At 26.8% G+C, this 26,877-nt stretch overlaps 1 protein-coding gene across 1 annotated transcript in view; it reads right to left on the reverse strand.

The window, feature by feature from the left end:
- The window catches only part of LOC129987695 (collagen alpha-2(V) chain-like), a 170,000-nt gene that overhangs the window by 79,456 nt on the left and 63,667 nt on the right, over positions 1 to 26,877 (reverse strand). Inside the window, exons 46-54 of the mRNA XM_056095646.1 lie at positions 5,868 to 5,885; positions 5,465 to 5,482; positions 5,262 to 5,279; positions 4,529 to 4,546; positions 4,346 to 4,363; positions 3,798 to 3,815; positions 3,612 to 3,629; positions 3,336 to 3,353; positions 1,206 to 1,229 (exon numbers count right to left, since the gene is read on the reverse strand). Of these exons, the coding sequence (XP_055951621.1) occupies positions 1,206 to 1,229; positions 3,336 to 3,353; positions 3,612 to 3,629; positions 3,798 to 3,815; positions 4,346 to 4,363; positions 4,529 to 4,546; positions 5,262 to 5,279; positions 5,465 to 5,482; positions 5,868 to 5,885 (168 nt within the window). The remainder of the gene's footprint in view (positions 1 to 1,205; positions 1,230 to 3,335; positions 3,354 to 3,611; positions 3,630 to 3,797; positions 3,816 to 4,345; positions 4,364 to 4,528; positions 4,547 to 5,261; positions 5,280 to 5,464; positions 5,483 to 5,867; positions 5,886 to 26,877) is intronic.

Raw genomic sequence — 26,877 nt, forward strand, 5'->3', positions numbered from 1 at the left:
TCATTTTTTTAATCTTAACTCTAGGTTTACCATGAGTTGGCATATACCTATTTCTACTCAAGAGGACAAACTGACCTCTTATGGTATTTAATTTGAAAAAATATAAATTGACCTATCTATTATGAAATTAAAGTAGAAAAACTTTTATATTTTGAATATATTTGTTGAGGTGTAGTGTAATGAAAAGCAGTTCCTCTGTGTTTATTTACTAAAAAAAGTGTGTTTTATTTTCTAATCTATGTCTTCAAGACCATATAATCTTCTACCAAAACAATAATAATTAATAACCTATAATAGCTTCTATCTGACTGACATTAGCTTTCGTTTTCTTGCTTTTTATATACATACATTTTATTAACACATACTTATTTCTATAATCATACTTATTTACTTATATCTATATGCATCCTTATCAAGCCGTATATAAATGTATGTAACCTCAATAATATTTATTCGAATGGTCAAAATGAACCCTTTGGTAAAAGAAAAAAAGAAAAAAGAAAAGAAAAAAAGAAAGAAAATATTTGCGATTATATGTCTTATAATTGTAAGTAAAATTTAATTAATATATTGTCATAAAATAAAACAACAATTTTCTTGAAGGAAATTAACGAAACATTTTCTCAGAGGGGTCAAAATAACAGCTTGGTAATCCTAGTGTGAAGTTTATCTTAATATGAGCAAACTTGTATTGACTTTAAAATTCGGAAGAATGTGACAAAATAGTGTTATATAAGTGTATGAATCTTTTAATGACAAATCTTAATGTTATGTAATTTCATTTTCAAAGTTTGCAGCAACGGTCTACATATTCGAAAATTAGTATTTTCTAATTCATATAAGGTGTGTGCAATTTCATTACTTTTACATTCACTGAATTAATTACTCCTAGCTCTTGATTTAACTGAATCTTTAAATTCGAACGAGAATATCTTTACTTTTCTCATGTGAAACTTATTACAAACAATCTATTTGTCGCAACTTTAAATTAATTAGTTAATTGTGAACATTCTATATAATTTTCTAAAAGATGAGGAATGAAAAAAATTTGGATTTTAAATTTAGAATCGTTTTTATCTGCAAAATTATTTGTAATGATTTAAAAATATATAAAATTTATTATTCTTGTTTAATGAATATAAGGAATTAATAATAAATTTTTGAAATCACTGATTTTTGTTTATATTCTAAATAAAATTACTTACTTCCTAAGCCTTTTCTTGGTTTATCTAAAAAAAAGACAAAAATTTGAACATATTATTTACTCATAATAATTATAGCAAATTTGTTTTCTTATTCTTATACTTTTCAACATTTATCTATTTTCCAAGCTATCTCGAAAGAGTCATGAAAAATTTTCTAAACTATTCAGGTTATTTAGCTTAATTAAGATTCTAAACTATTTAGTTAATTTCAAATGACTTATATTACATCTCATTTCATGAATGTGGCAAAAAGCAAAATAACACTTGATTTTTTTGTTTTCTTTTAAACCTTTTCAAGTCATAATGCTAGTCTTTATTTTCTAATTTTAAATTAGTATTTATTCGTGATATTTATTATAAATTAGTTTCTTAATTTCTGGTCATGATTCTGATCCACATGTTAAACACTATAAATTTCAATATTCTTACTAGTGATGTTTATTGAAATGTTTATGAACTATCATTTTATTGTCCAATATTAATTTCTTTGTAAACTTAATTATTTATTATCATTAACCATACAACAGTATTAATCATATTATTACATAGTACATGCCATTTAATGAAATTATTTTCATATTATCGTGAAATATGAGAGGGAATTTCGCAATATTATTGATATCGTGTATTTGTTCAAGAAATTTGCGTTTCATATTAGTTTAGGGATTACAATATCCTATGGCGGGCCAAAAATTTATTATTAACATATTTTTCCTACAAATGAATGAATAATATGTTATAACTATTTCTGATGGCTTTGTATTCTTTCAAAAAGTAAAAAAAAAACAAATTATCTAACTATCATAGCTTGGAAATTATTGAAATCGATCTCAATTGTGCATTTTTTTTTTTGTAAAATTTATTATCAATTATTATTTATGACCTAATTAAGTAAGTGAATTGCAAAGGATTTTTATCATTTCCTGAAAGATGCAGAATGTAAAAATTTTTGATATATATCTGCTGATATATATTTTAATGCAAAAATAGACATTTGTTCTTTGAAATTTCAAATTAGTTATTTTTCGTTCTAAGTACTATTTTTTGCTTCCTGGTTTTTTTCCTGGGATTTTTCGACACGTAAATAAACATATAATATATCACACTTCAATTTCGAATTTTGTTTCATGCTATAAACAAAGAATTTGTTATTTTTACTATTTTACAGCATTAAATTCGTTACCAAATTATTTTTATCATAAAAAAATTACTTATATTGATTACATGTTTACTTCAAATGGTTCCTAATTTTTATTTAATTACGCTAATAGTCTCTAGATATCATTGTTACCCTGTTTTTGAGAGTTTATATTTGATATCAATTTAAAATTTTACTCCTTATAAAGCACCAGGAAACGATATTCATTCGCTTTATGAAGCAATTTTATTCATTTAAAATGTACAAAAATATTCAAAATTAATCATAGTGATCAGACATATCATTAAAATCTGTGATAAAATTTAACAATTATATTATCTGTCGAAGTTGAAAATAAAATTACATGAATTGATTTCTTTTTTCAAATGGTAAAAACTCTAATAGTTATTTTTGAGATGCAATTAGCCTCTTTTTTAATTGTTTATGTAAGAATTATTTCAAAAATTTTTGTATCTATTTAACAATAAAAGAAAGTTTTTTCGTAAAATCAGAAAAAAAAAATTAAGTAGTCTGCGTTTTTCAGTTTAAAACAAAGAAATTTTTTGGTACATAATTCAGAGAATGCCTAAAATTTGGCCTATTGGCTTTCTTAGTTTAGGACAAAAAGAGAGAAAACCAAATGGTAAAAACTGCTAGCAGTCAGCTGCTAAAATTTGATAGAGAACGTATATGATAAATTTTGATCTCGCGTTGATTTTTATGCCAACAAATATAATTTAAACTTTTTATTCAAGTTTTTCCAGTTTATCCTTCATATGGTGAATATTTTATACTTAGAATGGATATAAGCTTTCATTAATATTTACAAATATAGATAAGTACAAAATGTTAGATTAACCTTACGGCTCGTCAAGAAGAATAAAAAAACTGTATTAAAAATTTAAATAAAAAAATCTAATCGTTTAACATAGTAACATAAGTCTTAAAATATCATTTTCAAAATACTTAGCATTGTAAATAATATTACTTACGTTCTCTCACAGGATTTGCTGTAAGTTATTAATTCTTTTATTATTAAAATTTTATGCAAATTTTATTAAAATTTTATTAAAATTAAATCAAAATTTCATTAAAATTAAAATTGTATTTATTAAAAATTTATGCAAATTTTAATGAAGTTTTTATGCTATAAATATCTTACAAAATATAAAACCTTTCTTAATTATGTTTGTTCCTGTAATAAATCAAAATAGTCATCAATTTTTTTTATTTTAAAAATATTTAGTATTATAAATAATATTACTTACGTTCTTTTACAGGTTTTGCTGCAAATTAATAATTATTTCATTATTAAAATTTTATGATATCCACACGATATAAATATATAATATTGAAACATTTCGTAATTATGTGTGTTCTACTAATTAAAATCATATTAGTCATTCATTTTTTTTCTTTTTAAATAACTTAGCATTATAAATAATAATACTTACGTTCTTTTGCAGGTTTTGCTGCAAATTATTAATTATTTCATTATTAAAATTTCATAAAATTCACATGATATAAATAGAAAACATAAAATCATTTTTAATTATGTTTGTTCTACTAATGAAAATCATATTAGTCATCATTTTTTTCCTTTTAAATTATTTGGCATTATAAAAAATAATATTTACGTTCTTTTATAAATAATTTGTAAATTGTTAGTTATTATTATTAAAATTCTATGCAAATTTTTATGTATAAATAGATAATATAAAACCTTTCTAAAATATATTTGTTCTACTAATTAAAATCATATCCGACATTATTTTTTTTCTCTTGAAATTGCTTAGCATTTTAAATAATATTACTTACGTTCTTTTAAAGATTTTGCCGCAATATTAATAATTATTTCATTATTAAAATTTTATGAAATCCACATGATATAAGTAGAAAATATAAAACATTTCTTAATTATGCTTGTTCTACTAATTAAAACCATATTAGTCATTATTTTTTTCTTTCTAAATTACTTAGCATTATAAATAATATTACTTACGTTCTTTTAAAGGTTTTGCTGCAAATTTATAATTATTTCATTACTAAAATTTTATGAAATCCACATGATATAAGTAGAAAATATAAAACATTTTTTAATTATGCTTGTTCTACTAATTAAAACCATATTAGTCATTATTTTTTTCTTTTTAAATTACTTAGCATTATAAATAATATTACTTACGTTCTTTTTCAGGTTTTGCTGTAAATTAATAATTATTTCATTATTAAAATTTTATGATATCCACACGATATAAATATATAATATTGAAACATTTCGTAATTATGTGTGTTCTACTAATTAAAATAATATTAGTCATTAATTTTCCTTCCTTTTAAATTACTTAGCATTGTAAATAATATTACTTACGCTTTTTATTAATTATTTGCTAATTATTAATTATTTCATTCTTAAAATTTGATGCCAATTTTTATGAAATTTATATGATATAAATATATAATGTAAACCATTCTTAATTCTATTTGTTTTACTAATTAAAACCATATTTTTCATTATTTTTTTAAAAATTATTTAGCATTGTAAATAATATTACTTATGTTCTTTTATAGCTTGTGCTGCAAATTATTAATTATTTCATTTCTAAAAATTTATGCAAATTTTTATGAAATTTATATGGTATAAAATAATGACAGAAAACTTTTTTTAAGAATGTTTGCTCTACTAATTATAATCATATTTGTAATTAAATGTTTTCTTTTTAATTTATTTATCATTTTATATATTACTTATTTTTTTAAAAAAATTATTTAAAAATTTTTTATGAATTTTTTTATGCCCTAATTATCTTAAAAATATAGAACATTTCTTAAATATTTTTGTTTTACTCATTATAATTATATTACTCATTTAAATTTTCGTTTTAATAATATTAAGCATTGTGAATAATATTACTTACGTTCTTTTACAGGTTTTGCTGCAATTAATTGATTGTTTCATTATTATAATTTTATATAAATCTTTAAAAATATTTTTATGCTATAAATACCTTAGATAATATAAACTATTTCTTAATTATTTTGGTTTTTCTCATTAAAATCATATAAATAATTTCAATTTTTCATTTTAAAAATATTTAGCATTATAAATGATATTACTTACGATCTTTTAAAGGTTTTGCTGCAAATAATTAATTGTTTCATTATTATAATTTTATGCAAATTTTTAAAAACATTTCATGCTATAAATATTCCAGTTAATATAAAATATTTCTTAATGATTTTTGTTCTACAAATTAAAATCATATTAATTATTTCCATTTTTCCTTTTTAAAACATTTAGTATTGAAAATAATGTTACTTACGATCTTTTAAAGGTTTTGTTGCAAAAAATTAATTGTTTATCATTATAATTTAATGCAAAATTTTATAAACTTTTTGTGCTGTAAATATTGCAGTGAATATAAAATATTTCTTAAATATTTTTGTTCTACTTATTAAAATCATATTAATCATTTCAATTTTTTATTTTAAATATATTTAGCATTTAAAATAATATTACTTACGATCTTTTAAAGGTTTTGCTGCAAATAATTAATTGCTTCATTATTATAACTTTATGCAAATTTTTATAAATTTTTTATGCAATAAATATTCCAGTTAATATAAAATATTTCTTAATTATTTTTGTTCTACTAATTAAAATCATATATTAATCATTTCAATTTTTCATTTTAAAAATATTTAGCATTGAAAATAATGTTACTTACGATCTTTTAAAGGTTTTTCTGCAAATAATTAATCGTTTCATTGTTATAATTGTATGCAAATTTTTATAAACTTTTTTATGCAATAAATATTTCATTTAATATAAAATATTTCTTAATTACTTTTGTTCTACTAATTAAAATCATATTAGTCCTTTTAATTTTTCATTTTTAAAATACTTAGCATTGTATGTTTCAAAAATTGCAGATAAGTTGTTAAAATAATATTTTAATAAAAATAATTTGTTTATTTTTCCGTCCTTTAGAAATCGATTCTTAGTTAATATGTACAAAAAAAAAACCCGGTTCGTTTCAATAGAGTAGTCTTAAAATTTCCATTATTAATACAAATTTAAATGTGAAATCGCCTTTCCATTAGATTACGAAATGTATTGTCTCTGTTAGGGCAAACAAAACCATTTGGATTAAAATTAAAGGTTCGTACCAAGTGGAAAAAAATGGCTGCAAACATATATTGCAAAGCGCAGATTTCAAGCCATGTTCAAAGACAATATGTTCAAAATACAACACATAATATTTTTGAACTTCTTTCATTTAGCTATTTAATTTATCTATAATATTTTGATCGAAAATTCTACCTCCATTTAAATTTTATGCTGCCTGCCATTATTTTTTTGTATAAAATTTGATTATGTTATAAAAAAAAAGAAAGAACCCATTATTAATTTAATATAAGCATACAATATTCAACATTAAACACAATTATATACAATATTAAACACTTTTGTAAAATATACATGTGGAATGGTCTGTAGATAACGCAAAGTTAAAATTACAAAATTAAATGAGTCATTTTTTTCGAAATTTTCTATGACAAAATGGAGAAATGGAAACAATTATCTTGCTGTTTGATTCTTTGATTCATTTGTTCTTTTGTTAAAAAATTATTTTTCACTCGAATAACATCAGAAAATTTATTTTTACCTTAAAAAAATAAGAATATATTTTCCTTTAATCAACTAATTAATAAAATAATATAATTAACTTATTTAGTTAATTTATTTTTATAGTTAATTTACTTTTCACGCAAGTAAATTCGAAGTTTTATTAGTGCCTATATAAAAATACGAAATTTTTTTCGTGTAATCAGTTAACTAAATGAATAGAATCAGTCTTTGCTATTTTAATATGAAAACAAAGTAACTAGGAAATAAATACGTCAAACGATGCCTGGCCAATTATCTAGACATATAAAATTTGATATAGTACATATCTTTGCTTAGCCTAAAAAGGGTAAAGTGATTATTAAATTTGAACACATTGAGTATATGGCATTTTTTAAAAAATCTTGAGCTGAATTGTGTTTCAACCTAGATAATAGAAAATTGCATAGATAATAGAAATAGTTATTACTTACGTCTTCTATCATGTTTGTCTGCAAAAATGAATTCTTTCATTATTTTCATTGAAGAAACAATTTAATCAAATTATTTTTTCTTATAAATTTTATTTCTTAACTTTGTTATGGTTATTATCGCAGTTTCTATCAACAATTTTTTTATGTCCATTACTTTATTTATTAGATTAGACTCTTTTTGTAAAAATTTTTTGTAGAACGTAGAGAGACATCTAGGGATGCGATAGCAGTCTCCGGCGTAGGCGGAGCATGCATGGGCCCTCACATGCACAGGAGAGAGCGAAAGCTCTTGTAAAGAGCACTGTCCAATTGACGTGACTGTGCATGTGAAGACAGGACGGCGTTCACATTAACTCCAATGTGCACGGAGTGTGTTCAGGCCTATGGTGTATACTTTGAATAAAGTCTGCATTTATACCCACAGTGTCGTTTCACACTTTTTCATTTGAATACCCCTAGTATAATAAATATTTCCATCAATTTTTTATTGCATTATTTTGCCTCCTGTATTTCAACGGCATCTTTTGTAAGAGTTTATGAAAAATACATTCTAATATATATTTACAATTATGTAAATTCGAATAACAAATTTATTAAAAAAATACTAGTCTCATCTTATCATTTTCAAACAAGATAATTAATTTACGATTATGATTACTTACCACGTGATTCTTCAGAACCACCACCTGCAATAAGAATTGGTTTACATATATTTATAGCAAGTACAGTTTAAAGCGACACATAATCTAAAAATCATTTTAGAAAATCGAAAAAATTCTTACTGAGTCATATGATAAATTGAATCTTTCTAAATGTGTCTGCAAAATTTTAGAGCCGCATCTGTATTTTTTTATTAAATTATTGAAAAAAGATTTGTTGCATGACATGAGAGAAAATAATGTTGCCACTTCTGCTTTTCAAATCACGTGCTAAGAAATAGCCAAATAAAAAAATGAATCATTGTTTTTTTCTAGCACTCTCAAACTCGTATAGTAAAATTGAAATAAAATAAATCATTTAGTTTCGTATACATGTGGTTTTCCTTACAAGAATAAACGCTTTAAATTAGGGATTTTTATTTGTTTACAATTTTTGACACTCTTTAAAACAGTTTTTAAAACAATCCAAATAAAGCTGTGTCTATTTTTTATGTATATTGTTATTTTTAGTCTGTAGCAGAAACATGCATTTAATAACTCTGAGATATTACTTATTTTTTTAAGTTTTTATGAATAACATTTGTGAAATATTAATAATCCCTTGATTTATATATATATATAATAATTAAAAACACATAATATTTTATTTAAAAAATACTTTGCATTTTTTTAATTTGAGGCAAATAAGACTAAATTAATTAACATTTTGTAAAAGTGAAAGCCAAATTGAATGTATATCATGCCATTGAATTGATTAATCAAAATTTTAAATTCATTGTTCTCGATATTGTGATTTTTTTTCTTATACACTATTTTTTAAAGGCCGAGGCTTTTTCAAAAATTAAGGTAGTGGTGTGAAATTTTTTATGAATGCTCTAAAACTTTTTTCTGTTACTGAATAGCAACAGGATTGTAAAAAATATACTTTGTGAAAACCTGCGTATCTTTAATAAAAAATTATCACTTTCAAATAAGGATTACTTCCGTTTATAAGAACAGAACTTACCCTCCAGCAATGGAAGAAAATTCAAATAGTCTGAAATATTAATTTCATTATTATTATTTGTACATTAAGATAATTATTTTTTAAAGATGAAATGATAAATTTGAATGATCTGTAACATCATATATTGAAAATTACCGAAAAAATATTGCGTAATAGTCTTGAAAAATTGATATTAGTTGAAAAAATGCGTTTACAGTAAGTATATTCTTTGATATAATATGAAAGTTTTATATCAAATCTATAAGTTTTTCGTAAAGAAAGTAATAATTCAAGAAGAGAAGAAATACTATACTGCAAATTAATTGTGCTCAACTTTTTATTAAAAAATTATTTAATAATGGAAAAAATAATCAGCAGGTGTCCTGAATATATATATGGTCTTCCTGAAAGTAAATATACACAATTCTACAAACATTAAAATTATAGGAAACGAAAGTTAACAAATCGTGGGAATCTCATTTCATGGTTTTTATATAACATAGCTATAGCACATAACATATACTATGTGACAACCTTCTTGAAAGATTCCTGACATAGGTCGAAAAATTTTTATTTCAACAGTTTTATTGTGCTAAGCGTTTTCGTTAATCGCAACTGAGTTTAGATCCAGTATGCGAGAAATCAGTTGTACTACATATTAAGCAAGCGAGCAGATGGTCTAGAATCTTAATATATCTTCTCTCACTAATTTATCTTAATTTTTGTTACAATAACTTTATAAATATTTTTTAGAATAAAATTTAACTGACTGGAAAATACCTTGCTTTGACTTTTTTTATTCATATTTGAAATGAATTATTTCATAGCTTAAGGAATTAGTTAAATTTTATGAAAGCAAGTCTTATTATGGTCTCCCTGGACGTGATTAAGATTTTAAAATAAGAAACTTGGTATTGACATATCGTTAATTTTGAAGTTATGGAAATTTTAATTAAGAAGCAGAATCAAGTTTACAAAGCATCATAATGAATTAATTATGACTTTAAATAAGAATGAAATAATTAGAAAGGTTTTGAATTCTAACTTTCATATTTAGAAAAATTGCTACAAAATTGGCAGAATTGGGTGACAATATATGTAATTAATTAATAGATGGCAATTCTGACAATTATGACGTGAAATGAGAAGAATATAGAAAAAAATAGATTTGGGCCGGTTTCGAACAAAAGTTTACTTTGAGCATTCTTTTCCAGTTTGTGAAATGCCAACATCAGTGAATACTGATAAAATAAAACTGAAACTTCCCCAAATAAAATATAGTTAAAGTCAGATTAAGTTAAAAGATAGGCTAAGTTTCTTGGGGAAATTTAGCACAATTCACGAAGATGTATCATCGACGAAGTTAAATCTCAATATCTCATATAGAGCATGTCATTTGGCAGTAGAGAGCGAGAAAACATTCAAAATTACCCGCCAACTGCCATAAATTAATCCAAAGTAATCGATAGCCTTTAAGCGAGATTTGGCAGCGAAGAAAAACTCGTTGAATATTATGTCAGGGAATTATTAACCCTAGTGGTAAAAAATGCTACTATTAAACCTAAATTGGATATCATGTAACATAAAATGGATATCATGTCACTTTTAAGATCATTGGAATAAATTGGTGTAACCACTAATAAATATGCTGACATGCTATTTCCATGGGAAGAATCATGTATTCACGAGAATTTAAGAGTCTGAAGAAATCCATTGATTAAGACGAAAACAAAAATTGCCATGGCCATAGATTATCGCTATTATTAGAGTTTTTTTTTTTAATTTAGTTTAGCTTAGCTATTACGAGGACAGACCTCGTAATTTTGAACTCAGTCAGATGACGAGGACACCTGAGCTGGGCCCTCTAAACTTCCACATCACACCAGCTGGAGGTTTCCACATCACACCAGCATTTAGTCCCTACAGATTTAACGTGCACCAGAGCCGCTTACATGACGGTTCTTCGGTGGAACGCGGTCTCCAACCTGAAGTCCTATGTTTCCAAAAGCCAAGCCCTAATTACCAGGTCACCTCGGCCCTCTACTGTATACAAGAAGATTCATGGATTATAGAATTATGAAATAAATGTATCCAGCTCACTGATATAGGCAAAATATGAAGCCAATGGAACTGTTCATAGGAGCTGATCTTGATTGAAACCTTTTTACAGGAAATATGTGTCACTTAATATCTGACTTTTTGCTGTAGAAACACGTTAATGTCGAAATAATTTGGAAAAAACCCAAGGACTGATGTCAGCAGAAAGTTTTACACATGTCTTTTAGTTCAAGATTGTGGCATTTTAGATTTATGGAAATTAGAATTACAGATCCCTGAAGAAAGGAAATTTTAAAGGAATTGCGAAAGGAAGCTTTTGATTATATTTTTTTAGAATTGTGAACATTAGAAAAGATGGTTGATAGGAGGTTAAACTGCCCTGGATTAGAAATCCAGGTGAATTGCATAACGCTAGCAAAAGATTCATGTATACTTGCAAGGGCAGAAAGAAGATTCTTTTAAAGATCCTAATCATTAACTTCCCTACTCAGGAGTGTTTAAACTCCAATCCAGTATAAAAGTCCGACCTATCTTCGGCGCTTCTTGCAAGTCAAGAAGTAATTTTTCACTAACTGATGGTTTGATGAAAAGCCCAAATCTGTTAGAGATGAAACCAACAATAATCTTGAGATTTCAAGGAAAGAAAATTAGTGTTGTGTCAGAAATGAAGAAATCTTTGCTTCAGATACTTATATCCAAAGAAAATCGTAAGTACATAAAATTTCTGTGATGGAAGAATGAAAACCGAAAATTCGAATAGGATTCATCAGCATACCAGAGCGGAATTTGGGCAGAATTGTATTCCTTTTTTGCTTGGTGTTCTCATCCGCCACCAATTTTAGTCAATATTTAGCAACTCTTATTGAAGACACTGCTATGAAGTTGAGATATTCGTTCTATGTTGACAATTGTGTTACTTCTGTAAATTCAAGTCAGAAACTACAATAATTTACCATAACTTAAACTGAACTGATGCCTAATGCCAAATTTGATCTAAGAGGTTATGAGTTCGCTGGAAAAGTAAATACATCAAAGACAGAAAATCCCAAACAACTCCTGATTTAGGTCTTTGGTTGAACAAATTCGATGATGTTTTTTTTAGATACTTCGTCTGTGACAACAACTCTAGAAATAATTTCGAGATATATTATCATTTGGCAATAGCAGTTTTATTCCAATTGAATATTTTTTCCCTATATTATTGTGTCCTAAAATATTGTTGTAAGATAAATGGAAATCAAAAATGTGTTGGATTCAGAAATATCAACGTACATGAAGGAAGAATATCTTATGTGCTTAGAAGATATAAAAATGCTGCATCTTGTGAACATTCCAAGATTATGTATTTTTGATAGTTTTAGTGCTGATTTAAGTTACATATATTTTGTGATATTAGTGGCACTTCATAGGAAGCAATCTTTTTTTCGATATCATGCAACTAATGAAAACATCGTCCAACTGTTGGTCATTAAATCTATAACAGTTCTCTGAAACACATTACTATTCCAAGAACAAAACTTCTTGTATGCTGCATTGGCTTTAGATTTTTTAATTTCCTAAAAGAGATTTCAAGCTCGTAAATATAAATACGGGCTTTTGGACTGACTCCTCTATCCACACTTTAGAGTATTAAAGGATAAGACCAATGGAGTGTACTTGTTCCAAAGAGAGTGGAAGCAATTTGAAGACTCTCAGATGTTGATTGGGAAAAGCCTTAAAATGACATTCTTTATAATTGGATTTCAAATGAATTATTCTAAAACTTAAAAAATTGCTAAATTACTAAATTTCTAAAAAAATTCTAAATTTCTTAAAGTAATACTAGTGGTATTATATGATGACTGAAAGAGTTTTATGTAAGATATATAGAGGGAATACGGTATTTAAATTTGAAAATTCTATAATAAGTAAAGGAAAGTTAATTAGAAAATTTAAGAAGAAAAAAAAGAGCTAAAATATAGGAGGTAAAAATATTCATCTCATCTTCTAATTTTTAATTAAAATATTCATGTTTTGATAATGATAACTTACCTCCTAATCCTCCTGAATCATCATCTGCAAGGGAAATATGTTTAAATATATCAATTTAACATACTTCTAAATGAAATCATAGCTCCTAATTATTGGTTTTTTTTAAATTTCTGTTTTTAATATTTGATATTTAAATCTCTTTTTATGAAGTATTCCAAAAGTCTAATTCTAGTATAGTTATTATAATATATTATTTAACTATTTTAAAATAATTTACGAAATTCACACAAATAAATTGCATTTTATTTATTTTATATAATTTTTTGTGAGAAGGACTTCATTATATAGTTTATTTTCGAATAAAATACCAAAAGTCACAGAAGTATAATCATTTCATTTTTTTCACTTGTAATAACATATATGTTTAGTGATTAAAATTTGTCACCTCCCGTTCTTCCAGAATCATTTCTAACTATAAAAAATAGATTTACTTACATACAACATGTTTACTGATTTTTTTTGTTTAATATTAGTTTATAATTTTATTTTTTTATTTATCATATTTAAGTTTGTTTTATTAATTTTATTTATTTTATATTTTCAATCTGTTTTAAAATATTCATAAAATTTTTTACTAACTCATTTACATTCTATTCATTTTTAGTAAGTTAGTATCGGAAATAGGAAATTTGTTCTAATATATATATATATATATATATATATATATATATATATATATATATATATATATATATATATATATATATATATATATATATATATCATTTTTTCCATTTTGAAGGACGATATTCCTTTTGAAATTAAAATTACTTACCGTCTGATCCTCCAGAATCATCACCTGCAATAATAATTTAAAAACACATAAAAAAGAGTAATGAAATTATTTTTTTCCTTATTATTAGATTTTAATTTCTGTTATTACTTTTATTTCTAAAAAAATATGAAAAGTTTATACTAGTATAATTACTCATATCATATTTTTCGATATTTTTAAAACCTCTGTAAATATCCACACCCTAAAAGTTAAGGCTTCATTAATTTCCTGTAATTTTTAAAGGAAATACATTCTAATATTTATTTCTAATCATTTTCCAACAAGATATTTGCTTTTCAGTTCTGATTACTTACCTCTTGATTCTCTAGAACCACCACCTTGACTAAGAATTCGTTTCGCAACTGTAACCGTTTAGTGAAATTATTTTTTTCTTATTTTTAAGTTTTAATTTCTATTTTTATGTTAAATAAACAACCAATCCGGCTTCCGGATATCGTTTAATGAAATTATTTTATTCTTCTTAGAAAGCATTTAGTACTGTTTTTAAGTATAATAAGCAATCAAAGTTGTATTGAAACTACAATATATTCATTCACAATCAATTTGATTAAAATTTTCAATATATTTTAAACCATTTAGAGAAATATTAGAAGAAATTATATATATTTTATATATTTTTAATCATTTTCTATGTAAAGTAAATTCTATTACATAATTATTATTATTTAATTCGAATTAAATAAAGAAATTAATTTTCGAGACACATTATTTTTTTGTAGTTATGATTACTTACCTCTCGGTCTTTTCGAACCATCATCTGCAAAAAGAATACAGTTTGCTTATCAATTACTGCATATAATCTCATGAAATTCTCTGCTTATTTTTTAAGTTCTAATTTCAATTTTCATATTAAAGAAGCAATATTATTTTTATCCAAATTTCGAAATTTCTCGTTATTTATAAATTTTGATTAAAATTTTCAATCTGTTTTAAACATTTATAAAAGTATTCGCACCGAAACGATCCGGGTGAAATGATGAGAAAAAAAGGGAATTATTTCCACTATCTCGTCTCATAATCTTTTATACCTTGATAACATAACCAATATTGGAAAGTATTTTCATGTAAACAACTTTCAATGCCTTCTGTATTCTGTATCATTATGTTGTCATCTGAAACGTGGTTGTCATTTAAGAATATTTTTCATCAAAAGTGGATTATTGTTTATAAATGATTCATTTTTGAAATTTATATATATTTGAATACCTTAATTTCACTGACTAGTTGAATTTTGCTTTATTTCCGAATATTTACAAATAAACCACAGAAACGAGAAACTGCGAGTCCCGATTAAAAAAAATATAGCTTTTTTTAGAAAGTTTTTGCCGTTTATAATTAGGGAATAAAACTTTCCCTGTAGCCATGGACGGTTTGATAAGTCTAAAATGACTTTCTTTATTATTATTCATATTGTTACGAAGATGCAAAAAATAACAAGTCACAAAGTTACACAATATCAAGTTTATCAATCACCGCTTTAAGCTACTCCTAACAAGCAGGTTAAGAAAAATGATCCCACCGCTTGTGGAACACCAAATTTTTATCTCTTCACAGAATAATCAGGAATTGTATAGAAGTTTATAGAAAGTTCTAGAAGCTTCTATTTCATTAACCAATGAATAAAAATAAATTTAAATTAAAGTCCAACCTTAAATGTAATGTCGCGTGGCTGAGATTTGAACGCAGACCTCGCAAGCTCTTGCCTTACATCTCAGCCACACTAACTATTTACAGATCGTCCTTTTTGCGACATTACTCCCCTCTTAAAAGAATAGCAACTCGCTGGGGAAAAAAATCAAACTGTGTTAAGAGCTTTCATTCTTGCACGAGTCGTGGGTCCAGTATGTATGTTTTCTTTCTCACCAATAGCATCTTCTTGATTTTATTCTCATTTAGAGGATATCCTTCTTGGTCCTCATTTAGAGTTTGCTCGTCAGAATCATAATAGGGCTTCATGTGCAAAACATGCATTAAATCTTTTTGCTTTCTTCGAGAGGAGGGATCGAAGTTTTGAACTTCATAAGTCACATCTGATATCCGGCGAAGGAATTGATATGGACAAAAATACTTCCTCAAAATTTTTTCGAAGGGACTGAAGTTTCGGACAAGGTATAAATCCACACGAGATCTCCAGGGGCATAGAATACTATTCGATGTTTTGAGTTATAATGTATTAGATATTTGTCTTGAGATTCCAGAGACCACAGTCTGGCCAATTGTTTTGATTCTTCGGCTCTAGAAATCATCCTTGAAATATAACTGTCATACATGTCATCAGGACAGAATGGTAGCATTGTGTCTAGCGTTGTCCCCGCTTCTCGTCCATAAAATATATAAAAAGCTGTGAAACCAGTGGTTTCTTGCTTGGCAGTATTATATGCAAACGTTACAAATGGTAAGATTTCATGCCGATTTTTATGTTCTGTAATAACATACATGGATAACCTATTAGCTAAAATTTTATTAAAGCGCTCCGTCAATCCATTTGTCTGTGGGTGATATGCTGTCGTCTTGCGATGGTTGATGTTACACAGTTCGACGAGGGATGAAACTAGTTTCGACTGGAAGACTGTCCCATGATCAGTGATAATTTCTCGAGGAGCCCCATGTCTCAATAGAACTTCATCAAGCAAGAACTTAGCCACTTCAGGTTATTCAGCTGTTGGCAACGACTTTGTCACTGCAAAATAAGTCGGATAATCTGCACTGACGATGATCCATTTGTTTCCACTTGTAGATTTCGAAAATTATCCAAGAAGATCGATTCTAATGTGATGAGAGGATGCCATAGCTGGTGGGATGGAAACAAAGCTTCCTGGAGGTCGTTGAGGAATAGATTTTCTTCGTTGACACTCACGACAATGTTTTACATATCGAACGATGTTACGGTACATCCTTGGCCAATAAAATCTTTTTCGGATTCTGTCATACCTTTTTGCGAGACCAAGATGTCTGACTATAGAAGCGCCATGAAAATGTCTCAAAATGCCCATATGTAGGGGTTTGGGAATGACTGGCAGCCATTTTTCCCCTGCCAGATCAAAATTCTTTTTGTATAAAATTCCGTCAATTATTTCAAATTCTTTCTTGACAGTAGGTGGAGTGGTCTGAGAAAGGATTATTTTTGTGAGATCTGGATCTTTTTTTTATGTCCGATGGCTAAGTTAATATCAGTAGCTACAGTAGTAAATTCCTCTGACATAGGAGTTTATTCTTCGACTGGATTTCCAGATAGTGTGTCAGCGTCCTTATGTTCCCTGCCGCTTTTGTACGTTATAGAAAAGTCATGTTCTTAAAGTCGAAGTGCCCACCTAGCGAGTCTTCCGAAAGGATCCTTGAGACTCATGAGTCAGCAGAGTAAATGATGATCTTTAACAACAGTGAAGTGCCTCCCAAAAATATATGGCCGAAACTTGTTGATAGCCCATACTACGGAAATACATTCTCTTTTAGTGGTTGAGTAATTTTTCTGCTTTCGTCAAGGTTCTGAACCCATATGCTATGACTTTTTCGACTTCATCTTGTATCTGAACCAAAACTGCCGCTAGCATCCATATGAATTTCCGTAGGAACATTTTCATCGTACATTCCTAATACTGGATAAAAAAGTAAGTGTTCTCTTCAGATCGTTAAACGCTTCCTTTTCTCGAGAACCCCACTTAAATTTCGCGCTACCTTTTAACATAAGTTACAATGGTTCAGCCTGATTGCAAAATCCTTTAATAAATCTTCGGAAGTATGAGCAGAGACCCAGAAAGCTTCTTACGTCACGCACGTTTATCGAAACTGGAATATTGTCACGGCTCTCACTTTTTCGGGATAAGGTCGGACTCCTTCTCTGGAGACAAGATGGCCTAGTACTCTAACTTCTCGAGCACCGAGAAGACATTTCTTTTTATTGAGTATAAGACCTGCTTCTTGAATACACTTCAAAAAAGTCGTTAATCGAGGAATGTGTCTTCAAATATCACTGAAAACACAATGATATCGTCGAGATAACAAAGACATACGGTCCACTTTAGATGGCGCATAAGATTATCCATCATTCTCTCAAATGTCGCAGAGCATTGCACAGCCCAAATGGCGTGACTTTAAATTCATATAAACCTTCTGGAGGAGGTATTTTCTCTATCTGCTTCGTCTACTTCGATCTGCCAGTAACCAGAGAATAAGCCCATGGAAGAAAAGAACTTTGCCCCTTTTAAATAATCAAGTATATCATCAATCCGAGGTAGAGGATAAACATCTTTCTTAGTGATCTTGTTCAATCGACGATAATCTATGCAGAAACGCCATTTACCGTCCTTTTTCTTCACAAGAACTACCGAAGCTGACCATGGACTTTCAGATGGTCGTATTATACCTTTATCAAGCATTTTCTCCACTCCACGAATTATGCGCCTTTAGGTTGGTGATATTCGGTAAGCTCTTTGACTAATAGAGGCATGATCACCAGTATTAATTCAGTGTTTGACTTTCGTCTGAGTAGTTTTTGATTTGCCCTTTTCGATAAAACCTCCAGAAAATTGTTTCAGGAGTTTCACAGTTCCACTTTTTGTTTATCGCTTAACCCAGGTGCTACCATAAGCGAGTAGTTGATAAGAGGCTCCGATGTCTTTTTCAAGGGATTGCGATTATCTTGTTCATCCGCTATTGCGCATAAATTATTTTCATCTAGATACTCAACATTACTGATGCGCATTCTTTTACGAATAATCTGTTTTTCAAGATGTGCATTGGCGACCCAGATTTCTCCTCTAGTATTATGGTAAGAGAGGAATGGGGAAGGCACGGCAATATTCTTTGTGAATAGTAAATTTCTATTGCCTTCTACAAGTATGTTGAAGTCCTTACCAATATGTGCTCCCGATACTGATACTATAGTTAAAGACCGTGGAGCCAGAGTGCAATCTTTTATGGCAACTTCCAAGTGTCCGGCACTGAACGTTCTTGACAGACGTCTTCAAAAAACAGCTCACTCCTACCACAGTCTATGGCTGCTTGAGAGGCTTCTAGAAAGTCATGACTGTAATGCTGCAAAACTAAAAATTCGAACGGCAATTTTAGGTTGATTATGGCAATTCGTAGGATGCCTCTTCCCATTGGCCGTACAAAACCTCCATTTGCGACTTAACGACATTTTTATCAACAGAGAACATAACTTTCTTGAAATGTTGGCGAAACTTATTTAAAATGACTGAAAAAGATGCTCCAGAATCCACAAGAGCACGTATCGACTCGTTATCTATCATTACGTAGAGGTGGTTTCCAGACATTTTGGCAGCAGATGGAGAATTTACATCGTATGCGGCCTCACCTCCTAGTAAGGTCGCCTCGTTCAGTTTTAATCGTATTTACCCCTAGGAGAGGGACTGAATCGACGATAGGGCGACGTGTTGGAGATCGGTTTCGAGATGGACTGAGTGAGGACTGACGTCAGTAATCTTCTTCGTTGCTTGGGTGAAAGGATTCTGTCATTGAATTCTGTGAGATTCAAATAGTCATTGAATTCTGTGAGATTCTATCGACGGGCTCCATAGTCATTGAATGCTCTGAGATTCTCTGCAGTAACATACAACATATCCTGAACGTCCACAATGGAAGCAAACTGGTCTGTTGTCAGTCGTTCGCTATAAGTCTGTTTTTGTAAGTTGCGTTGATGGAATGGACCAAAGACTGTGCGCTATAGCACTGTAAATTCGACGTGAAATAGTGCGTTGGCGGCGTTCCGTTGGTCTTACAGAAACAGGCGCCAAAATATTTTCAACTTCCTCTTGTACTATCGCTTTCAATGATTGTGTATGTACATCCAAAGGTTCCTCTTTTGGTCTAATTATCCGCTGGACTTCTTCCTGCACAATCCTGTGTATTAGAGATACTAGGCCGGGTTCTTCGTTCATAGCGGCCATTGGTACCACATTGTGAAGTCTTTCGAAATATCGTCTTCCGACTCTCTTTTGCTTCATGTTCTCGATGTACTCGCACCATTTTATAAAATCGGCTGTCGTGGCGATTTCTCTGGCTAATAGTGCTTGATAAATATCTTCAGACACTCCTTTCATCAGGTGAGATACTTTTTAATTCTCTGGCATAAGGAGGGTTACCTTTTGGCAAAGTCCTAAGATGCTTTGAACATAGGACTCCGTACTCTCACCCAAGCGATGGGATAGATATTTTAATTGTTCCCTATCTTTCTTCTCATATTTCTGCTGATCATCGAAAAGTTGAGTCAGTCCAGTTTTAAATGCTTAACAAGAATTTAAGATATCGTCATGGTTAACCAACCACTGCTTTGCTGTGCCGTCGAGGAAGAAATAAACATTTGCTAAATACATCATGTCATCCCATTTGTTAAATTTAGCCACTCTATCATATTATTTGAGCCATTTACTAGGATCTTCTTCAAATTCTCCCCAAAATATTGATGGGCTTGGGCTCCTTACTTGTTGGTATACGGGCGAAAATACTGTTGGTTGCGTTTGTGTCACTTCTTCAAGCATTTTTGAACATTGTCTTGACAATGAAAAATACAGTTCAAATTCAGGAGATAATCCTCTTAAACGACGGCTTGAACGAGTACTATCACCTGAATCCCCGGTTAAATGGTTTTTACAAGGCGCCTCCATCAAACTAGTCACAGAGATACAAAAAAATAACAAGTCACAAAGTAACACAATACCAAGTTTATTCGCTTTAAGCTACTCCTAACAAGCAGGTTAAGAAAACCTATCCCACCGCTTGTGGAACACCAAATTTTTATCTCTTCACAGAAAAATCAGGAATTATATAAAAGTTTATAGAAAGTTCTAGAAGCTTCTATTACATAAACAAATGAATAATAATAAGTTTAAATTAAAGTCCAACTATAAATGTAATGCCGCGCGGCTGAGATTTAAACCACGGACCTCGTGCTTTACTTCTCAGCGATGCTAACTATTTACAGATCTTCCTTTTTGCGAAATTATATTCAGGTGATTAATTTTTAAAAGATTATATATAAAGTACGGATGATTTAAAAAAATATTAAGAGAAATTATAAGTTTCAAGAAAAATATCTTGCCTAATTTTCTAGACGGAAATGTGATGTTTTTTAAATAATTGAATTTACAGCGAATTCTTAGATATAAAATAAAGATTTTAGGTCAAATCTATCAGCTTTTGCTAATTAATAAATAATTTAAGAAGGGAAGAAATATTATTCTGCAAATTAATCATTAGCGATTCTTTATCAAAAATCATTTAATAATAAAAATAATCATCATCAAATATCCTGAATTTATGCATGATTTTTTTAAAAATAAATGAACTTAACATTCAAAAAATTCTGCGAATAATTGAATCAGTGTAAAAGTAATATAACAAATCATCACAAATCTGATTTAGCTTTTCAATATATAACCGTTAAAAATTCTAGTGAAAAATATGAGAGAACTATTTTCTTGCAAGATACTTGACATAGTTCGAAATTTATAATTTCAACATTTTTATTATTCTAAGCATTTTAATTTGTCTCACTACAGTTTTGAGTCAGTGCGAAAAAAAGTATTCGTTTTTTAAAAAGATATAATTTTAATGAATATCTTTAATGAATATCTTTTAATGAATATTCTGGTTTCATGGTTTTCATATATAACAGTTCAAAATGCAAGAGCAAAATATGTAAGATCTATTTTCTTGCATGATTCCAGACGTAATTTGAAAATTTTAGTTTCAATATTTTGATTGTCCACAGTATTTAAATTTATCTCAACACAGCTTTGATTCCCTGTGTAAAAGAATAGTTGATTTATTTCGGAAGTATTTTATGAATACAACATAGAGAAAATATTCTATTTATATTTGGGAATTCTATATTCAGCTGAAATCGAATTTGCTTAGAAAATATAAAATGAAAAAAGCCATGAAAAAGAAGAAGAAAAAAAAGAATTTATTTATTTATTTAATTCATTTCTTAAGTAAGATATTCTTGCTTCAATTATAATAACTTACCTCCTAATCCTCCTAAATTATAATCTGCAATAACAACATTTTTAAATATATTAATTAAACAGACTTCTAAAGGCAGTTGTTTATCTTATTATTAGTTTTTAATTTGCCATTCTTTAATTTAGCATATAAATCTCTTTTTATAAAAAATTTGAAAAAAAATCTCAATTTAAAATATATTATTCAAACTATATTGAAACCTTTTAGGAAATTCCACAAAATAAGAATTATTTTTTTATATTCATTTTATATAAATATTTATGAGAAAAACACTCTAATATATATTTAATTTGAGTAAATCCAAATAAAGGAAAACAAGTTACACAAGGAAAATCATTTCATTTTTCTTTTTAAATATTTAATAAGATATATCTTATATGATTAAGATTACTTACCATCTGATCCTTCGGAATCATCTCCTGCAATAAAAATAGACTTAATTGCACCTAATTTTAATAATTTTTTTCCTAATTATTAATTAATAAGTTTCATTTATTATGTTTAATATATATTTAAGATTTCTTAATATTTGAAAAAGATTTCATTTTTCAGGAACTCATTATATTATCAGTCTGTTTAAAAAACCTGAATCAAATTTCAAACCAAATGATTTATATTTGATTCATTTTCTATAAGTTGTTATGAGAAATATATTCGAATAGAAATATATTTAATAAATCTTAATAAAAATCATTACATGAAAGAACATTTGTCTCATTTTTTTCATTTCGAAGGAAGACATTTCTATTGTGGATAAAGTTCTTACCACCTGACACTCCTGAATCACCCCATCAATAATAATTTATTTAATTATATATAAGGTTAATGAAATTATTTTTTCCTCTTATTATTTTAAAATTTTCTTTACTATTTTTTTTCTTACAAATAGGGAAGATTTTTATCCAGTATATCCTTATATCATATTTTTCAATATTTCTTAACCATCTGAAAATATTCACACCAAAAAGATTAATATATTATTAATTTTCTGTCATACGTTTGAAAAATTTATTCTAATTTATAGTTGTAGTCTGCAAATTCAAATAAACGATGACTTTAAAAACGAAGGAATTTTCATATTTTCAATTTGTATCAAATTTTTTAATTTGTGAAAATGATAACATATCTCTTATACTCAAGAATTAAGACTTGCAATAACAATATATTCAAATATATTAATTTCATGTAATTCTTAATTAAATTATTCTTTTTTTCTTCCTATATTTTTATTTTTATTTTTTATGCTTGGAAAATATCATTTTATCAAAATTTCTGAAACTGATATTCTGGTAGAATTCCTTAGATTATAATTTTTAAACTATTTTAAAGCATTTAAAAATATTAACATTAAAAGATAAGCATATATTAATTTTCCATTGAATTTTATGAGAAAAACTTTATAACATGTAATTCCTTTTATTAATTCCGAATATAAAACAAGGATAGTATATGAAAATATTTTTTCAGGTTTAAGTATAATAAATTTATTCTTTTTATTATTAATTACTTTCTGATCCTCCAGAATCAGCATCCGCAATAAAAACTGGTTTAATTGTTCATAAATTTTTTGAAAAAAAATTTCTGAATAATAATTTTTTTTAAAATTTTTTATATATAATTCTATTTTTACAAACATTTTGAAGAACTTTTCTACTATAATTTTAAAACACATTACATACTCTAATTAGAAACATAAAAAAATTAGATGCAAAATTATTTATATTTCATCCACTTTCTGTAAGTTTAGATGAGAAACATTTTCTATTATATATTCCGTTCTGTATATTCCAATAAAGAAAGAATTAGAAATAGAGAAGCTAAGTCTCATTTTCAATATATATATATATATATATATATATATATATATATATATATATATATATATATATATATATATATATATATATATATATATATATATATATATATATATATACTATTGTGATAATAACTAATTACATCCTGATCCTCCAAATCCACCTCCAGCGATAAAAATACAGTTCGATATATTAATTAAGGATATCGTTAAATAAATTATTTTCTTCTCATTATTAAGAATTTTTATTTTTGTCCCGAAGTATAATAACAAATCTTTTTTTAACGAAATTTTTAAATTTAATATTCATATACAATTCCTTAGATTAAAAATCTCTGCATTTTTAAAACATTTAGAAATTATTAGCGCTAAATTATTTATATTTTGTTAAATTTAATTTTTTAAAACATTAATGGGTTTTCTTTTTATCTCATCATTTTCAAAAAAGATATTTATTTCCTGGTCATGATTACTTACTTCCTGGTCTTCTAAAACGACCACCTGCAATAAGAATATATTTCCATATTAGTTGTGCATACAGTTAAATGAAACTATATTTTTTCTTATTTTCAGTTTTAATTTCTTTTTTAATACTAAGTAAGCGTCCAGTAGTGTTTCAGAATATGGTTTAATGAAATTACTTTATTCTTATTATTAAGATATTTATTCTATTTTTAAGTACAAGAAACCTGCCAATTTTATCGAAATTACCAAATATTCAAGCACAATTTCTTTGATGAAAGCTTTCAGCATGTTTTTAAACTTTTAGGAAAAATAATTAAACGAAAGGATGCAGATATTATTTAATTTCAATCAGTTTTTCTGTGAAGTAAATACTATTATATATTTGCCACAACAAAAATTCTAATAAAAAGTTTTAGTAAAATTTATATTATCTTATTGTTTTCAAACAATATATTTGTGTCGTGATTACTATTACTTACCTCTTGGTCTTCTAAAACGCCCACCTGAAAGAAGAACAAGTTTTGCATATTAATTAAGAATACAGTTTACTGAAATTCATTCTTCTTAGCTAAATTTTCATTTAAATATTAAATAAATAATACAATTTCTATCCCAATTTCAAAATTTCTCGTAATTCATATTTTTTTATTAAAATTTTCAATCTATTTTAAGTATTTATAAAAATATTCGCACCAAAACAATCCGAATGAAATGATGGGAAAAAAGGGAATCATTTCCACTCCCTGGGCTTTCATAATCCTTTTTACCTTGATAATATAAAAAATTGTGGAACGTATTTTTTACAGACTCCTTTCAGTCTCTTATGTAATTTGTATCACAATGTGGATCATTATGTTGTAATCTGAAGTTTTGTTACCGTTTAAGAATGTTTTTCATCATAAATGGATTATTATTTCTAAATATCTCATTTTTAAAATTCATTCATATTTGAATTCCTGAATATCGCTGAGCAGCTGAATTTTGCTATACTTCTGAATATTTACAAAAAGACTGAAAAAAATAATATAGTTAAAAGTTGCGAATCTATATTTAAAAAAAATATCGATTTTATAGAAAGTTTGTTGCCGTTTATAATTAACTAAAAAAACTTACCCTGTAGCCATGGGAAATACAGCGAGTCTGAAAAATGAATTTATTATTATTATTTATAAAGTCAAATGATTTATTTTTTGTGAAAATTCTGATGATTTCTAAGATCTCGAAAAAAATGTTAAATTTACAGAAAAAAGGCTAAGTAATTTTGGTGAAAAAAAATATATACTTTTTTTTTAAAAAAAATGCATTTACAGCGTATTTTCAAACATAAAATAAACATTTTACACAAAATCTATCAGTACTTGATGAAAAAAATATATTTCCAGAATTAAAGATATACCATACAGTTAATTAAATATTACTATCAATTCATCAAAAATAATTAATAAAATAAATTATCCTAATCAAATTTCACGAATTTATATACGAGCTTCATGAAAGTAAATAAACATAACAGGAAAAATTTCTGCAAACTGAAGAGAGAGTTAATTTATAAGCAAGATAGCAAATTACAGCAATTCTGGTTTCACAATTTTCATATATAACAGTTCGAAACTCAAGAGAAAAATATGTGAGCACAATTTTCTTTTTAGGTTCCTTGAGTAATTTTAAATTTTTAATTTCACCATTTTGATTGGCCTCAGCATTTTAATTTGCTTCAGAGCAGTTTTGAATCCGTTTGTAAAAAATATTTAAGATATAAAAGAAGTGTTTAATAAATACAATATAGAGAAAATATTCTATTTATATTACAGAATTCTATTTTGAGTTAAAACAGGATTTCCAAAGAAAATAGAAAATTTCAGAAAACTATAAAATGACAGGGAAAATTTTTCCCCTTTTTTTATTTTTAAATAAGTTATTCTGTCTTCAATTATAATAACCTAACTCCTAATCCTCCGGAACCATCATCTGTAATAACAACATTTTTAAATGTATTAATTAAACTTACTTCTAAAGGAAATTGTTTATTTGTTATTATTAACAATTTAAATTTGCCATTTTTAATTTAACATATAATTGTCGTTTCATGAAAACATTGAAAAAACTCAATTTAAAATAAATCGTTAGAATATATCAATCACACTGTTTTAAAATGTTTTAGAAAATTTCATAAAATACTAATTATTTTTTATATTCCTTTTATATAAATATTTATGAGAAATCTTTCTAATATATATTTAATTTCAGTAAATCCGAAGAGGTTTGTTTCAAATTGATAATCATTTCATTTTTTAAAATATCTTATATGATTAAGATTACTTACCTATAAATTCTACGGAATTATTCCATGAAATAAAAATTGACTTAATGACACATGATTTTAATAATTTTTTTCCTTATTATTAATTTTTAATTTACGTTTTTATTTTTATTATATAATGTGGATTTCATAACAATTTAAGAAAATGTCATTCTTCTGGAACTCATTATATTATCAGGATATATAAGGAAAACCTTAATAAAATTTCAAGCCAAATGATTACGATATTATTCATTTCCTCTAAGTTGTTATAAGAAATACTTTCGTCGAAAATCCTTTATAAAAATAAATACATGAAAGAAAATATACGTCTCA

The sequence above is a fragment of the Argiope bruennichi genome, chromosome 10 (assembly GCF_947563725.1).
Source record: "Argiope bruennichi chromosome 10, qqArgBrue1.1, whole genome shotgun sequence".
Classification (NCBI taxonomy): domain Eukaryota; kingdom Metazoa; phylum Arthropoda; class Arachnida; order Araneae; family Araneidae; genus Argiope; species Argiope bruennichi.